Raw genomic sequence first — 17,856 nt, 5'->3', positions numbered from 1 at the left:
TTCTGAAATTTCGTTGTGATTTGACCCTCAAGGCCACCGTATTTTGTGGTCATAATATTATTTAAAACATGCAATTGCATACTCAATATACAGCAGGCTGGTATCATGTTTTATTATTACATATTTCATCATTTAATTAAATATTAGTGATGCATGAACATAGCAGGTAGAAGTAACCAAATACAGCTGTTAGAAGTATATAAAAAATATATTTTTTTGAGTAAAATACAAATTACTGTACTTAAAAAAAAAAGTACTGGCGTTCCTCTGCAGCCACATTTTACCACTGAATATCGTTAATACATTTTGTGGAAACTGTTTAATTAATGTGAAACAAACGCCAACGCGCTAGGGGGCGCTGGTGCACCAAAACGTCGAGCGCTTTAATTCCACAGAAGAAGAAGAGGCAAGACCAACAGCATGATGGGATATGAGAGTCCTCCGGCGGCGCGCTGCCGCCATGTCACCTAGAGAGAAACATTTAGCGCTTCTCTCTGCTTTAGGCATAGTTAGTTTTGCTTTCTATTATATTCCCACTTTTCTTTATGCGACTTTAATTATTGCAGTTTGTTGTATTCTGTGTTACTATCACAGCGGTGAACCGCTTCCCGCCAGGTTAGGCCTGAATCCGCGGGCTGGACTTAACGTCCCAGCCGTTCTCCGGCGGTGGTTGGTGGGTTGGGGGCTAACCGGCGTGTCGGTGGCCGCACGGGGGAAAACCAAGAGTAGCAGAAACAAAACCCCCGGACTCCGGGAGTCGGAGGGACACTTAAGAGAAAGGTTCGTTGAACCTGGGATTTATCGGAGGGAAACCTTGGAAAGTGACTCTTTTCTTTTCAGCCCTCGGGATTTCCTCATGGGGAGTTACATCGGAAAGCCCGAAAGTCCAACCGCCGACCCTGGGAGGCCGAGAGCAGGGAGAAATCCCCGAGAGCAGCTACGGGAAAAACTATCCAGACCCAACCATGCTGTCTATACACCGAACAGGAGGCTGTCATTTGCTGGGTACGTTCATAATAAAATCACGCTACAACTACCAACGCAAGCGCTCAGTGTGTTTGGAGGCGGCACGTTACCGTCAGTGGCGAAGAAGATAAAGGTTCAATTTCTTGGCGGGTTTTAATCATTAACTCCTGAGCCGTTGGAAAGATCATTGTCGGCACGATTAAATGAGGAAAACTATAATAACTTCTACTACTATCGTTATGGCAAGGTATTGTACATCATACATTTGAAAAAGTAACTATCAAATTCTGAACCATTGTAATTAATGGGAATTTGGCTTGAATTTGATCTGACCCCAGAAAAAGAGGCAAATATATCACTAATTTTAGTCAGTGGCTTAACTTTTCTGTTTCCCACAATGCCACTGATAGCCCCAGAAAAAGTCTAGCTTGTTTTTTTGAGCTGCTTGATACTACCGGGTATATTGGTCCTTTGAGGCCACTGTACGGAGTAATAAGGACATGCACAACTGACAATTTGTGTCACCCCTCTGCATTTTACTCTGTGTTTACGCATACTCTTCCCTATGTTTGTTTTTGAAATATAATCCAGCAGCTGATTTTAGTTTCAAGGGACCTTTATATGATCTGAAAGATGTCTACTGCCTGTGCCTGCAGAGATAAACTGCATAACTGTGGCAAAAAACAGCGTTTGAACCAAATATTTCCATAGACTAAATGGAAATGTTGTTTTCAGCCCAGGCAAACTTTTGATCATTACGATCACACACATATCTAAGACGCAACCATGTGCTGGATAACAGGGTTAGGGTTAGTAAAAAATTAAGCTTTGCACTTTTGCTTTACCTCCTCAGGGTTTTGTAGGTAAGGCTACAGAGGGCTGATGTCACAAATGAGGCTCTGAATGACTTAGATGTGTGATCTTAATCTTGGCTGTTTATTACTAATTGGAGGCAAGTACATGTATCTATCCTTGCATCATATTGTTTTTTCTCTCCTCAGGGAGCCACTGGGCACAGTGGGCAGGTTCACCATCACCCCCCAGCGTCACTACCCCCTGCAGCAGCCGGGTGCCTCATCAGTGGGAGTTCTGCCTCCTGTCAATTGGGACGGCTTCAGGAAGAAAAATGTCCTGAGTCCTCGCAACTCTCCGGCTGTCCTGAGCCCCGTCACTGTGAAGATCGCCCGGCCCGACCACCACAGCACGCCCAGGTCTCTACATTTACACACACTTAGCCTGCCGTCATGCCTGTGTTTGTATGAGTTTTTATAATATATAGAAATAAATCGACACTGTTGGTCACACAAAACAAGTATTTTTCAAACTTATCTGGCATTATTTATTGCCATTATTTATTATTATTATTCATAAGAACGGATAAATTAATTAATGAATAAAATATTAATAGATATTTGACTATGAAAATAATGTATTTGTAGCCCTTTAGTTGTAACAGTAACGTAACTTTAACAACATTAACGGTTGACATGATGTTCACTATAAGTAATTACCTCCACACCTAAGAGTTTATCTCGACTGTTAACAGGTCGTTCTAATCACTTTCTCAGGTCAAGCTCAGTGAAATCCTGGTTCTTGGGTTGTGCTCAACTGTATCTTTGCTGTTTGGAGTGTTAACACTCACCAATTGTAACCTGTTCTGTTTTTAGTTTTGACCACTTTAGTGCTGCAAGGCTCCCCAGGGCCCCTGTAGACCCCTGCTCCAGGGAAAGTGTCCTCAAGGTTTTGAAGGAAAGCCGCAAGAGAGACGTGGAGGATGACGACAGAAGCTTCATGACTGAGCAGAGAAGCAAAAGAAGGTACCTGGCTCAACTGAACTGAATAACTAATATCCAGTATACTTTGCATATATTAGTGGATCTCATGCTGGCTCTCTTTAAAATTGTGCTGTCATGTCTGACTGAAGCCTTTGGGAACAGTAACATTAAAGACACGTGCGTCTGAATGGGGAAACGCATCAATTTAACAGATAGATGAAGCCACACATTCCATGTCTGAAAAGGGCTTTAGATATTTTTTCAGCTTTTCTCCTGTAACACAAAAAAAAGACATAAGAGCATTATTTGGTCCATTCACGTAGTCAGTTAAAGTGTTAAGCATGTTTATAATCCATTTTCATTTCCCAAGGCGTAACGACAGTGGTGGAAGTGCACATTCTGCTTTTGGGCCTCTTTTACCAAATGGAACACCATCACAGCTGGTCCCTAAGTGAGTTTGACTTTGTGTTCTGCTCTGTTATTCATTACATTGTTAAAACTTGTCTTTGAGTTTTACTGACTGTAATTGATTCTATGATGGCCAAGTGTAGGGCGGCTGTCTAAATGCTTTCCTTTTCCATTCTCCAGGCCAGGAAGCCTGAAAAGAGGGATGACCTCATTGGCGGAGGAGTCTATCATGAAGAGGTCTCGCACGTCCTCCATCAGTTCTGTCAGTGGTGCCCATGCCCCAAGAGGAACCCCAGGGAGCACAAGAAACCCTATCTTCAGCTCCTACAGCTCTACGCTAGGCATCAGCCAGGTAACACTTACCTACTGCATGTGTACCGTACATGTCTCAGCAGAGATCAAGTAGAGGTTTTAAGCTTAATCTCCATGTTTACTTTCACAGTGGAAGAAACGGTCAGCAGCCAGCTCCCCTCTGTCCAGCCCTGGATCATCGCGATCTCAGACTCCAGAAGGAGCCTCAAAAAGACTCAGGTATGTCTCCACTGGTTTCCTGCTCATCGTCCATATTTATTTTAATGATACAGTTTTTAACTTGTGCTTTCATTACCAGAGAGGACGACGGGCAGTCTCCCAGCTCAGCATCCTCGGTGAGGTCAGACCAGGCAGCATCTGAAAAGGCACCTGTTACTTGTAAGTCTCATTAATCTCCAGTGGCTGTAGAAAACAAAAAACTTAATGGCACAAAAACAAAGTCTACAGACAGACCAAAGATGGTTTATGGTCATTGCCCTAACTTCTAATTTGTTTTTACGTTGGATAACATGAGGACAGGGATTTGACTGTGGCACTGTGACTGAATGAATGTAGCTGGCAGCAGTAAAACTGAATTTTATAAAGACAAAAATGAAGGAACGACTTCACACCAAGCTGATGGTTCAGGGTTGGTATTTGCACAGTAGATGCTGATGCTTAATCCACTCAACAGAGTCAGTATTTAATGCTGATCCAGTGGATCAGATCAGTGCAAAAACCTTCCACAACTTCATCATGACAACAGTTCTGATGATTGAAGGTGGGATCTAACTGTAAAAGAACACCAAGAACAATAACGGAAATATGTCCCGACTTCAACATTTTATCCCTGTAAAAGACTGATATATTTTACCTTAAAAACATATTGCAATATAGTAAATGAAACAAATTGAGTCCAAATAGTCTGATTTAGATTAACTGTTCATTATGTGATGATGTTGCAGCCAAACTGACACCAGTCCCCAGGATCCCAGTCACTACCTCAACAGACTCTACTGGTAGTGGTGGGAAGAGGAAACGAAAGATCCAGCTGGTGTCCAGCCACCGGGACGATCAGATCTCTCTGGTAAGGAGTGCCACATTATCAGACTTCACGCTCCCAGATGCCCTTGTTTTTATAGTCGATCACTCTAAATTACCATCTCTCTTTGTTGATTTGCAGCCCCCGCCTCCAGAGCTGGGCTACACCATCACTGTGAAGGACCTGGATGAAGAGAAAAAGGCTGCCATCAGTAAGATCCAGAAGGTCCTGGAGACACCTGGTGAGCAAAAGCAGCCATTAAACAATATAACTCGTCCTCTATTTAACTTCTACACTGTTCGATAAGTTTGGGTAGGTTTCCAGGTCTATGAGCTTCAACCGGTTTGAATTTGTGCCAGCTGACTGAACCAGCAGTTATAGGGTGGAGAGAACTAGCAGCATGTGGCCGGTTAGCACGAGCCCCGGAATAGCTGATTAGCTCAGTTCCATTGGTGGTGTGGTGCTTATGTCTTGTTTTGTTGTATTGGAGTTTTGAGTTGTGCACACAGTGCCACTATACTACTAAATACGAGTTGATGCAGGTTATGCTGCAGCTAACTAGCATTGCATACTGATTTTGTACCCTTCAGTGAGAGGCCTCCTTTTGAATCGCTGCTCCTGTATGCCCTTAAAGTTGGTGCTTAATGCTGTGAATACAAACTCAACACTTCCTGTATCTGTTACAAATAAAAAGCCCTCTAACGCCTCTTAACAAGGCTTTTATTGTGTAACATTTGTAGGAATGTGTTGCGGAAAACTCATCGACTTGCTAAGGCACATACGTAGTGGTCTTTTCTCCAGTTTTACTCGCTTAAATACTACTTGCTGAAATCTTATTTTTATTATTTTGATGTTAATCTTTTGAACATGGAAAGTCGAAATTGTTGTGGGACATAAAAACATGATGTGTCACAACGACATGATGGACTGTAGTGCTGCTGTCATTCATGGACTCTCCTTATGTTGCTCTTGGTAGCAGCTGAGTCATGTGTGACAGCTACTTTGAAATTACCGGTCTGGTCAGGTATTAAACCTAATAATAATCTGGCTTGACATTTATTTAATTGGCCCAACCCTACTGTTTGATTCATGCTCTGCTGTTGGGCTCCACTCACACGTACTGTCTCAAACATTGTCAGAGTGACAGGCTGCCATTTATTGTTAATTAAACCTTGAAAAATATCCTGCTGTTGCCCACCGCAACTCAAGACGCAAAAGTCAAATTAAGAAATGTTCAGCTTTCTGCAAATCTGTATACATTCCCATTCTGATAGAAGCTTAACACACGACTGGGACATGGAAACGCATTGTTAGGGAATTAAAAAGTGGCAACATGAGAAAATAACTGTCCAGTCTGAGCTGAGCCTTAGAGGAAAGAGGCAGCCTGGCAGTGTGAGACCATATGTGTGAACAAGGTAAATCCACAGATTCAGCTGAGAACCTTTCCTGTTGAGTCATCTTCCTGGAGTGTTCAAACTTCATAATAGATTTATGCTTCTAAAAATTAGATGAGATTTCCATTTCTGCTCGTTTCTGAGATGGTGTTGGGGTGATTGCTCCTTTAGGTGGAGTGTCAGGACAATTAGACTCGACTAGTCTCATGTAGCTGTCGCCTGGATAAGCCTCGACCCTGACCTCTAGGCATTCTGTTAATTTGCCCTCTTTTAGCTCCAGAGCCAGAGAAGTCTGTCTCTCCCCCAGCCACCTTGTCCACCCAGCCTCCTTCCTCTACCAGCTCCACCACCACCCTGAGCAGCCTTCTAGCAGCTCCTCTGCCCACGTCCTCCAGCTCAGTTATTCCAGTCATCAACCTGGACCCCAGCCCAGGCAGCAGTGTCAGCACAGCGCCTGCAGCACCTGCAGCCTCCAACCCGCTGCTGGAGGCTCTGAAGATGAAGAGCAGCATTCCTGCTAGCTCCGCACCTGCTGCCAACACGACTACAGGTACGACCACTGAACTGAAGATATTTCCACAGGAAGTTCTGAAGTCTTGCATTCATTTCCAGAAAATGTTCTCTAACTGAGATGTCTCTGATAGAAAGATGAGCACTAGGCCTTTGTTTCACAGTACTTACGGGTCGTCACTTTCCTTCACAAAGTTTTGAAATTGATTTAATTGTTACAGCACTGTCCAACGTGAGACACACATATATGCTTCTCTTAATGAAATGTGAAGACAACACATGAGCTAAAAATTATGTGCCACAGTAATTCATTTTAAAACAGAAGTAGTTAAACTGCAGAATTGCAAATGGCATTTTTAAAATCACATTTACACCCAAGATTTTTTACTGCAGAATAATCTTTCTCTTTCCTAATTTATATTATAAACAAACAGGCTTAAAATAAATTAAAAAAACATCGAACTCACATAATTGTCAGTCTGTGTCACATTTTATATATCTTACATCCAGAACATCCCAAATATCTCATAACATGTTTTGACCATCCACATTCTTCTTTGATTCTGACATGTTTTTCTCTCCATAACTGGCTTGTTGTGTCTGTAGTGTCTGCATCAACCACACTGGAACAACCAAGCGGCTTAACCCTGAAGGTTTCGACCACAGTGGCCCCACTGCTCCCCCCTGCAGCCCAGCCTCAATCCTCCTCTGCTGGAATGGAGCAGCCCTCTGCCTTCACTCAGGTGCTGAGTCAGGTCTCCAAAGCTCCCAGCAGCACTCCAACTGTAGCAGGAGCAGGTCTGTTCGGACTGCCGAGCCAGATCAGCACCCCCACTGCTTCTTCAGCCTCTAACCTGGTCACTGCTACTGCTACTGCCCCATCCAGCATTGCAGGATCAGTCGGTAACATCAACCCTCTGCTGGGTTCAGGGTTCAAGCCCATCTTTGCTGTCACCACCACCACCTCTTCAGCTACATCAACCCCAGAGAGCAAACCCTCTGTCCAAAATTTCAAGTCCATTTTCGGAGACGCCACTGTAGCTGCTGCCTTTGCACAGCGTCCATCCAGCACAACCACCAACCCCACCTCTACAGCTTCTTCAATTAGTGCACCCTCACTCTTTGGATCCACAGGCAGCACCACAGTTGCTCCACCTGCCTATCCTGGCATGACCACAGCATCCACTGGTTCCATCACCACCATGCAGCCCACTGCCCAACCAGCTGTGACATCCCTCTTTGGAAACTGGTCAGCACCATCCTCAACAAGTACCAGCTCAGCCACAGCGCAGGCCCCTAATACAGGGAGCACATTTCAGTTTGGAGCTGCTACCACCACTACGTCAGCTGCAGCTCCTCCCGCTGCTGCTGCTCCCGCTGCTGCTACCACAACCTCCAGCAACGGCGCATTCACATTTGGTGCCACACAGCTAGACCCTCAAGCAGCCAGCCAGAAGATGTTCGCCTTCAGCCAGGCAGCACCCAGCCAGAACACAACCACTGCGTCATTTGGAGGCTTTGCCATGGCCAGCACAGCCTCCACCACTGCTGCCGCCACCACCCAGTCTACTTTCTCCTTTGGAAAGTCATCATTTCCAGCGCCGGCTGCACAGTCAACCTTCGGCTCATCTGCAGCACCGGCCCCAACAGCTCAGTCAACATTCGGCTCATCGGCAGCACCGGCACCAACAGCTCAGTCAACATTCGGCTCGTCGGCAGCACCGGCACCAACCGCTCAGTCAACCTTCGGCTCATTGGCAGCACCGGCACCAACAGCTCAGTCAACCTTTGGCTCGTCTGCAGCACCGGCGCCAACAGCTCAGTCAACATTCGGCTCGTCTGCAGCACCGGCGCCAACAGCTCAGTCAACCTTTGGCTCGTCTGCAGCACCAGCGCCAACAGCTCAGTCAACATTCGGCTCATCGGCAGCAAAGCCCTTCACCTTTGGAGGCGGTGCAGCATCTGCCACACCTGCCTCTAACCCAGCCCCGGGCCCTTTCCCTTTTGGGGCAGCTGCTGTCACCTCAACTTCCAGCTTTGGGACCACAGCAAAACCAGCATTTGGAGCCAGCTCCACAGGTTTTGCTTTCGGTGGCACCACCGCTCCATCAGCTGCTCCCTCAGCTGTGCCAAACTTTGGTGCTGCAACTCAGACTCAGAGCTCCTCCTCAGCCACCTTCACATTCGGCAGTGCGGCTCCTCAGCCGGCTCCCTCCGGCCCTGCTCAGCCAGCACCCGGTGGATTTAACTTTGGTGCTGGTATGCCATGCCCCCAGTTTGGAACACCAGTCGCCAATAATCCTGCACCACAGATGGGAGGCTTCAACTTTGGAGCTGCTGCTACTGACAAACCAGCTTTTGGTAAGAAATGATGACAACTGTTTTGTTTGCCATTGAATATTTTACAGAGGATTTCTATAGTGAGATGTCTAATCAAGCCACAAACATAATTTTGGTTTTCGGTTATGAAATCTTGAGATAGTCGGACATTTGCAGACAGACAATTCTGGGGCAACAGAGCTTGCTATTTACACAAAACCTGCATGTTCTAATGAACTTTTCTCTGATTCCCAAACACCTGTCAAGTCATTTTTCTCATGGTCTCATTTTGATTCTTGGTTTTACACAAGAAAAGTGAGAGCCATTTGCCATTCTCTTGGTTAGAAAGGTATTTTAATGTTCAGAAACAAACAAACTAGAATTAAATGGCTTAGCCCCGGTTCTTATTTTAGTTTAATCAAGTTGTGCGCTTGTTTCTCTGCAGGGACGTCTACCCCATCCTTCGGCCAGAGTGCTCCTGCAGGACCAATTCCCTTTGGAAGTCCTGGAACTCCAGTCCAAGGCTTCAACGCTGTTCCTTTTGGTAAGTTATTAATGCTGTTTTATGATTGTGGTGGTGATTCTTGAGTCCAGCTGAGCTTTGTGTAACCACGACTATTTAGGCCACGCTTGAGTGTTTATCCACAGCAAAATAAAAGTTGTTGATGAGCAGTAGTCATTTTTGGACAAAGAGGTGAAGAATCCAGGGCTAAGATTTTTTTTTTTTTACTAGTAGCACTGGTGCTCGCTCCTTTAAAATTTAGGAGTATCACTTAAATTGGCATGCAACGCAAAACATTCCCATTCATATTTTTTTAGTGAAGTCGTACTTTAAGAGAGTAAACTGTGTTTAAATAGTGCTTATAATCATATGTATTAGTCAGTTATTGGATTCCTTGAGATGCGGACTCTATCAAACAAAAACATTTAACAACATCTAAAGTCTTTTTCAACTGTCCCACTGAATTTTGCACCATTTTGCTCCCTTAATGTAATTGATTCACTCAGCTCACGTGCTGAACACTAGAGAAGTCACCCACAAAACGGAAAAGAAACTGGCACAGCTTACTACGCCTAAGATGAAGTTAAAAGAAATGTAAATGTCCCGCCCTAACATGTTCTGTGTGTTTTTTTTATTTCAGGGTCTCCAGCGACTCCCTCCTTCTCGATTGGAGCCGGATCAAAGCCCTCTGGAGCACGGCAGAGGCTGCAGGCGCGGAGGCAACACAACAGGAAGAAGTAACCGGCTACATGTCCAGCACCGCTTTTCAGAGGACTTCAGCTGTTGCTGCTATGGCTAATCTGGCTAACGTTGCTCTCTTCTAAGCCCAACTTCCCCCGCCCAGGCTGCCACATTGCCCTCTGCTTCCTGCCCCTCCTCCTGTGGGTTGTGCTGGCCCAAAACATTGTGTTTGCAGAGGAGTTAGAAAGAGCACACCAGCTTGCTGAGTTCATGCTGCCTGGATGACTACATGACCCAGTGAGGGAATGTAGCAGTGAGGAGACAGAATACATAACAATGCACTATACTTGAAGAGGGAGAAAAGACAGTCGAATAGTTTCATTCTGAACAAAAGCATATCCAAAGTTCTCTTTCCTTTACAGTATGTGGACACTCCCATTGGTTTGTCTTAAGGAGAAAGCTGAGTCTGGCAAAGACGTGGAGCCTCGGCTCAAACATTTATTTTTTTACGTGAAGCGCTCACTGGTTTGTATGTTACCGAATATTTGAGTACATTATCTGAATGTGTCTGAACAGGGGGAAGTGCACAGTTGATTCAGATAAGGTACACAACATGGCAGTGTGTATGTAAAGTTATGAGACGTTTGCATTTTAAATTATTTTTTTAATTGGCTCTCTGACCCTGTAAATGAATGATGTGTTTCTGCACTTAAGGGCAACTTTAGTCTTAATGTAGGTTGTGCAGACCCTTATGTTCTTGTTTCATACTCTTTGTCATTGCAAGCATTCCCAGAGTCCTCCTGTGGACGGCCTTTTTTTGATAGTGATTGCCAACACTGATGTAATTAGCAGGTCAGTATTTAGTTAGGATGACTGCTCTTGACTTGTGCTGACAAACCAAAGCCAATTCTTCAACTTCATGCCTGTGAAAAGAATCTGTGATCTTTATCTCATCTTTAAATCCTGAGATGTGTTTGTTTGTGCCAGACTACCTCTCTTTATTCCAGGCACTGAATCTGTGTTCATCCACTGAAAGATCAAGAAGATCAATTAGATTTTACCTTTAACTACTGTTATTACAGATTTACCTTAATAAAAGGTGAGTTTTTGAACATCTGCACAGCAACACATTATCCCCACCTCTGAAATATCACTGTTACAATAGATTACACCACATCAATGTAACAACAGATTTACGAGAAATACAGTCTGTCAAATTGGAAACCCTTATCTGCTTGTTATTAACAGTTACAGTCACAATGTTGCAGGGATTTTTGTAGTCTCTAAGGTGTTTTGTCAAGGAAAGATGACAATAAATCCATTTATGTTGGCAGTCAGAGTTATTTTATTAGAATGATTTCTGTCCTCAGTAATGACCTCTTTTTGTGAAAAGTGAGCAAGTATCTGAATCAGTTTTTGATGGTTAATTTTGAATTAATAAAAAGTGAATTTTGGATGTGGATGTTCCAACTAAAACACATTCAACTCTTTAAGGTCTTATTTCTCTACTTTTCTCCCATAAGATCATGTGACCGTTTCAGTGCAGTTAAGCTGTGTCCCAACTTCTTAACAGTATACTGTAATAGAAAAACTAAACTTAAAACCTGCTTAGAATTAGTACGTAGTCTGGATTTGGGACACAGCTCATCTAATTTGTATTGTATCTCAGTTTTTTCATGTTTAGATAACATATTTTTGAATAGTGAGCACACGGGGGCAATACGTTTGGTTAATTAATTGACAGAAAATATATCTGAATTTACTTTGATAATATGATAATTAGCCATTTGTCATTTTTCAAGCAAAATTACAAAACATGCACAGATTCCAGCTGCTCAAAGAAGACAATTTGATGTTTTTCTTCTTCACATTGTATGAAAAGGGGGAAGAAGGCAAATAATTTAAGGCCAACTTCTCTGTAATTACAACAGGCATTTTTCACAATTGTATTGACAAAATAATAGATTAATCAAGAAATTGAAGCACAGATTAATCGATAATGAAAGACCTTGATCACAGTCCGACTGTGAAATCTACCTTTGCAGATTCATGTGGGGGGAAAAAAACAAAACATTGCTAAAAGAGGTTAAGAGCTATAATGTAATTGACTGAACACACAAATTCAGGTGATTTAAAGGGGCACAATGTAGTTTTGGAGAGGGAATTCAAAGTCAGAATTTCAATATTTACAATATTATTGAGGTAATGATACAAACACATATATTAGTATATATTTATTCCATAACTGAATAAACAAGCTGTTCTCAGAGGATAATATGGTCCCCAGAACACTGTTTGAAACTAGAGAGGTAGGGTCTGCCACATAAATACAGTAAAAGTATGAAACTGTGTTGTCCTTTGAGGTCAGTTTGTTTATTCAGTTTATTAAGTCATGAAAACAAAGATATTTCTCTATCCACTTGCTCCTGGTCGATGACCTTTGACCTCTTCCCCAGTCCTTGTTATGATTGATTTGGTCTGATGTTCACAGACTGCCTGGTGTCAGTTTCTGTTGTTCATTCAGTCCCTTCTCCATGAACCTTCGCTGTTTCCTAAAAGATGAAAAAAATAGCGAGTCGACATCGAGTTAAAATTATTTTTTAAACTACTATTAACAATGATACTGTGCGGCTCCAGTCCTTTAGGTGGCGGTAATGGCGGTTGTCTCGGTTTGCAGCACAATTTAAGCGAAGAAGAAGGAAAAGGACGAGAAGAAGAATCGAACGCATGCGCAGTGCCCCAGTAGTGAGTAACAGCCAAGTAGACGTTAGCGGTGCAAAGTACGTGGCAGAAAGCTTTCGATATGGAGTTAGTCGCGCTGGTCGCCCTCACTTTGCTACTGGGTGCACTGGTTGTTCTGGTTGCAGTAGCGGTGGGCAAACGGAAAGAAGAAATACGAGAGGAGCTAGAGCAGGCAGCGGAGTTTGCCGGTAAGAGCCACACTAGCTAACGTAACTCTAGCCGAAGCGGTGACTGAGGGGAGGGCGGTGAGTCACCAACTATCTCCGTGGTCTTTGACACGCGCGTTGCTTCTGCTGTGTTCATTCATAACGAGAGGGAGCAGGAGAGCAGCGTGTGTGACAGTGTGTGTGTCCACTGTAACACCCCGACTTTATGAAGCGAGTAACGAAAGCTAGTGCAACTTTGAGCGACTGTCGTGTGTCGTTGGCCAGTCGTCAAACGCTACATGTGACTGACCAGTGGGGGTGACTGATCCATGCACTACCTGTTAATTATGCAAACATAGATAAGCGCTCCTTTGTCGCTAATAATCGTCTTCTGAAGTTGAAAGCTAACTATTACACTACAAAAACACACATCCATTTAGAGTTTGACAAAATGCAGAAGGGATTTTTAAGAGAAGGAAAAATAGTAATTGATAATATTGTTATTACCTTTCAGAGCCTCGGTTTGCTGTCTGTTACCAGATGCTACAAGCTAATGTTTGTTGTCTTGTAAGGGTGGGTATCACAGAGTAACTCACGATACGATTCACAATACCTTGCCCACGATAAAGAGAGTATCACGATACAGCGACTGTTGCCCTGGCCGATAATTGGTGCCGATATTCAGCATTTTCTGATTTCGGTGTCTGATTTTTCTGTTGGATTGCCGATAAAATAAACTAATTTAAAAAATGTGCTACTTTGGTTCTGATGCAAACTCCTCTCACACAATGTCCTGCCCAAAACAATATCAGATCGGTAAACACGTCACAATTAACAGCCTATAAATATAATAATCTCAATCTGGAAAGTAACTAATAACTAAATGTATCAAATAAATAAAGTAGCAGAAAATAGAAATGCCAATGCCGATATTAGGGAGTAAAAAATTCCAATATCTGCTGATATACACACATTTTTTGCAATGATCCTTAAAACAGGGTCATCAAATGCTTGTAACAAATATATGTAACGATGGCAGGATGTTTTATAGTTTTCCAAAACACTTTACTGTCCAAAATGACATCAGAGCATTGATAAAGTAAACTTAACTGGGAATTTAGTAGTTCCAAATTACCTCAAGCGTCTTTTTCTGCATTATGATCTATTAAACAGAAGTTTTTATACTGCCGTGTAAAGAACAGCATATGGGCCGATACCAATATATCCACGATAGGTCAATATTGGCCAACCAATATATCGGTCAGGCCCTATGTAATATAGCCATAAACTATCACAAAGCAAAACAGGTCTGGAGTTAAACAGATAGGATGCCTCAATGAATTGTTTTTTAATCTGTGTAAATTATATTTACAGATGTTTACACCACATAATAAAACATATACATAATTTATATTATATAGATTTTTGCCGCCACTGTATCGATATTTTGTCCCAGCTCTATTGTCCTGTGCGTCAGAGACCTTTTACAACAGTGGCAAATACAGAATCTTTGAGACTGTAGTTAGTCTTGGACATGCTTGGCCTGTACTGCAGTATCATAAATTCAAATGTTCTGTGTATTGTCTCTCAGCTGAAGGTAGTGTTGCGAAGGGCCCTGCATCCAAGAAACCAAAGCAGGAGAAGCAGCGCAGCCGCAAGGACAAACCATCACAGCACACGTTCAGCCATCCACTGTTGGCAGCGTCACTGAAGGTAAACTAAGACACACAATGAGAATGAATACGTACGCTTTGTTAGAGCTAAGGACTGTTGTTGTTCAGTGACATGTCCGTTTGTTAAGAACACCTCAGGCCCTGTCTCTATTCAGTGTTGCTACTTGAACATACTAGATACTAGACTCCTTCTCTAACATCCATTGAGCATGTGTTTATTTGTGTCCATGTACATTTCAGAACCACAGTGCGAACGTGACATGCCTTGATTTCAGCAGTAACGGGAAGTACCTTGCGTCATGCGCTGACGACCGCACCGTCCGGATCTGGAGCACGAAAGACTTTCTGGAGCGGGAACACAAGTGTCTGAGGGCCAATGTGGAACTGGATCACGCCACACTGGTCCGCTTCAGCCCAGACTCCAGGTCTCTTCTTCTCTAGTACTGAACTTACGCAGACCCTCACTGACATAAAGCATTCTCTGACTTCCCCCAAACAAACCTTGTTTAGTTTAACTTAGATCAACTTGAAGCAGCACTGAGAGATAAAGGATAAAGTGAGGACAGAATGACCTCATTTGACAAAATGTGTACAAACATCAACACAACATTAGCTTCTGAACCTCCACATCAGAAATTTTAGCTATGAACTATTACTTTTTGATACTGATTAATTTGTTATTTCTCTGTTTTTAATATGCACAGCACACACCAGTAATTGGTTTGTTTGTCAAGCCAAAATGGCACTGGTTCATCTTGAGGTCATTTTTGGATACAGGCACATGTAAGTCCCACCACCTCCTTCACTGACTCTCACCTTTTCACTGCAGGGCATTTATCACCTGGTTGGCGAATGGAGATGCTATTCGAATCTTCAAAATGATGAAAAAGGAGGACGGTACTTTAAACTTCAAAGCGGCTCCTGAGGACTTTCCACAGAAACACAAGGCCCCCATCCTCAACATTGGCATTGCAGAGACAGGTACAGAACGCACAAGATGTCTTAAAGTCACGCATGAATTCTTAGTTCTTGCTTTTTTATTGATACAGTATGTTTAAGCTAGTGATTCACAAGGATACAGATGTTTTTAGGGTGGCTGGTATAAGCAGCTCGTAAACACACACAAAAATAATTAATTTATCGCTCTGAATGACACCTGTACACCCAGTGCTTGCTCACTGTGAGAATGAGGCTGTGAACAATCGTAGCAGCCTTGAGGTGTGTATTTGAATAACTGCAAACAAGAAAAACAAGATGTCTGAGATCCTGTCTGCCCAAATCCCAAAGTGAATCACATGAGCTGAATTACTGAAAATATCTTCTGTTGTTATCTGTATTATCCATTATTAATTATCTCCGTATCTAAAATCAGTTTGTGTGATGATCGACAGGCTGATTCTGTTTCTCCTCTCTGCAGGCAAGTTCATCATGAGTGCCTCCACCGACACCACCATTCACATCTGGGACCTGAAAGGAGATGTACTGGCCTCCATCAACACTAACCAGATAACCAATTCTTATGCTGCCATCTCCCCATGTGGCAGGTCAGTCCCACCCCTCCATCACCACAGATCTTTCACTTAAGACACTGTGGGTTTTCCCCTCTTGAACTATCATCCAGACATTTAATCAGATCTATTGATGGATCTATTTTCATGTCCGAACTCTGTGATTCTTTTAGCCAACATACATTCAGAAGGTGTTCAAGACTTGTATGCTTTTTTTTTTACATTTTGTTTTATGGTAAAAATATCCCTTTCATTTTTCAGGCCAAAAGTCCAAGTATTGTAATCATTACTCTTCAAAATAAGAGCTTATTTATAGTTAAGGCCATCTCTGCAGTATTTCCAGTTATTTTTTTAGCATACTGTATTAAGCATCCTCATCACTCAGAAAAAAACTTAATAAACAGAAAAACAAATGACAAAATCTTTTTTATGTAATTGTGTACGTGCGCTTTTTGTCCCTGTGCTCAGGTTCGTTGCCTCATGTGGCTTCACTCCTGACGTGAAGGTGTGGGAGGTTTGCTTCGGGAAGGGAGGAGAGTTCAGAGAGGTGGCGAGAGCTTTTGACCTGAAGGGCCACTCTGCAGGAGTTCATGCATTCGCCTTTTCCAATGACTCTCACAGGTAACAAAGGCTTTTCTGATTAAAATACAAATCCAAACAGGTGGTTAACACTGTAACTGTCCTGAGGGTCTGGAAACAGGAGGAAAGAAAATTTAAAAAATACATCTACCCATATGTTTTGGTTTACTGGGGGTTATGTGCAGCCTCCAGTGGTTTCCTGGCAGCATTAGTGATGACAAGACTCTAGACAGTTACTGCCCTTGACCAAGAAATAGTTGTAGTAAAATGACAAAAAGTCAGTTTTGCACTCTGTTACACTTCCATGTAATTATATTCTTATCTTTCTTTTAACTTATCAGAATGGTGACTGTCTCCAAAGACGGCACGTGGAAACTCTGGAATACAGATGTGGAGTACAAGAAGCAGCAGGATCCATACCTCCTGAAGACAGTCCCTTGTACATCATCAGAGGGTAGCCGGGTTGCCTTGTCTCCAGACGGCCGGGTGGTGGCCATCAGTGACGGCTGTAACATAGCCATGTTCAACGCTACCAGCGGCGAGCTGGAGGAGGAGTTGCACGGCATCCACAGCGAGGAGATCACCGACCTTAGATTTGATATTAACGGACGCTTCCTGGTGTGCAGCGGCGACAAGGCTATCCGAGTGTTTCACAATGCCCCGGGCTACCGGGCAGCCATCAGAGACATGCAGGACATGCTGAAGAAGGCCCAGAATGAGGGCATGAAGCAGAGACTGCAGCAGCAGATCAAAGAGGCTCAGAGCACCCTGGACACTGTGCTGGCTGGTCCCGTCGACTAAAAGAGCCCCAAGAAACTACACTCTGATTGTGATGTCTGACTCTTGACTGCTAATCCTTTTTGCAACCTCAGCTCTCTCTCTGCCACTAAATCTGGTCAGGAGTAATGGAATCTGCATGCAGTTTTAATAAAGAATCTTTTTATGCAAAGATAAAACGGTTTGAGTTCAGAAGTTTTTATTTTTCTTGTGACAAACAAAGTCTAGCATCAATAAAACAACAGTTAACGATCCTATGTGTTTAATTAAGAGGGATCTTTTGGCAGAAATAGAATATAATAATCAAAATTACGTCTTCATTATTGTATAATCGCCTGAAACTGTGATTGGTGTGTTGGGGTTTTCAGGTGGCTGCAATCTGCAACCTCTCCACTAGATGCCACTATCTGACTGATCTTTTTAACAGTTGTTCCCAAATGGTGTGCCAAAAGGCAAGTCCAGGTGTGCTGTGGCATTTTGTTACAACCATAGATTATTATTGCAATATACAACTATACAACAGGTAATGAAGAAGTGTTTTGA

At 43.0% G+C, this 17,856-nt stretch overlaps 2 protein-coding genes across 2 annotated transcripts; both read left to right on the top strand.

Annotated features, from left to right (window-relative positions):
• Positions 1–430: 430 nt before the first annotated feature.
• Positions 431–11,368, top strand: pom121 (POM121 transmembrane nucleoporin; the record flags this gene model as incomplete). Its single annotated transcript, XM_084373126.1, has 13 exons — positions 431–1,005; positions 1,968–2,177; positions 2,634–2,783; positions 3,112–3,192; positions 3,330–3,501; positions 3,592–3,680; positions 3,760–3,839; positions 4,406–4,527; positions 4,624–4,723; positions 6,151–6,426; positions 6,993–8,747; positions 9,151–9,249; positions 9,848–11,368. The coding sequence occupies 13 exons, from the start codon at positions 431–433 to the stop codon at positions 9,946–9,948; spliced, it is 3,810 nt and encodes a 1,269-aa protein (XP_084229252.1). The 3' UTR covers positions 9,949–11,368.
• Positions 11,369–12,610: 1,242 nt separating this feature from the next.
• Positions 12,611–17,565, top strand: tbl2 (transducin beta like 2). The gene is made up of 7 exons (XM_084373355.1): positions 12,611–12,818; positions 14,368–14,489; positions 14,690–14,874; positions 15,279–15,430; positions 15,867–15,993; positions 16,426–16,578; positions 16,878–17,565. Exons 1-7 carry the CDS (start codon positions 12,692–12,694, stop codon positions 17,335–17,337), a joined length of 1,326 nt encoding a protein of 441 aa, XP_084229481.1. The 5' UTR covers positions 12,611–12,691; the 3' UTR covers positions 17,338–17,565.
• Positions 17,566–17,856: the final 291 nt, after the last annotated feature.

This window comes from Pagrus pagrus (genome assembly GCF_965226575.1).
Source record: "Pagrus pagrus genome assembly, chromosome: 14".
In the NCBI taxonomy this organism is placed as follows: Eukaryota; Metazoa; Chordata; class Actinopteri; order Spariformes; family Sparidae; genus Pagrus; species Pagrus pagrus.
This window is presented reverse-complemented; position numbering and strand designations above follow the sequence as displayed.

Bases quoted from the DNA above. Each gene is read 5' to 3' on its own strand.
- tbl2 (XM_084373355.1), top strand. From the start codon at position 12,692: ATGGAGTTAGTCGCGCTGGTCGCCCTCACTTTGCTACTGGGTGCACTG. The intron at 15,431-15,866 runs GTACAGAACGCA...TCCTCTCTGCAG, and splicing joins CATTGGCATTGCAGAGACAG to GCAAGTTCATCATGAGTGCC. The intron at 16,579-16,877 runs GTAACAAAGGCT...TTAACTTATCAG, and splicing joins TTTTCCAATGACTCTCACAG to AATGGTGACTGTCTCCAAAG.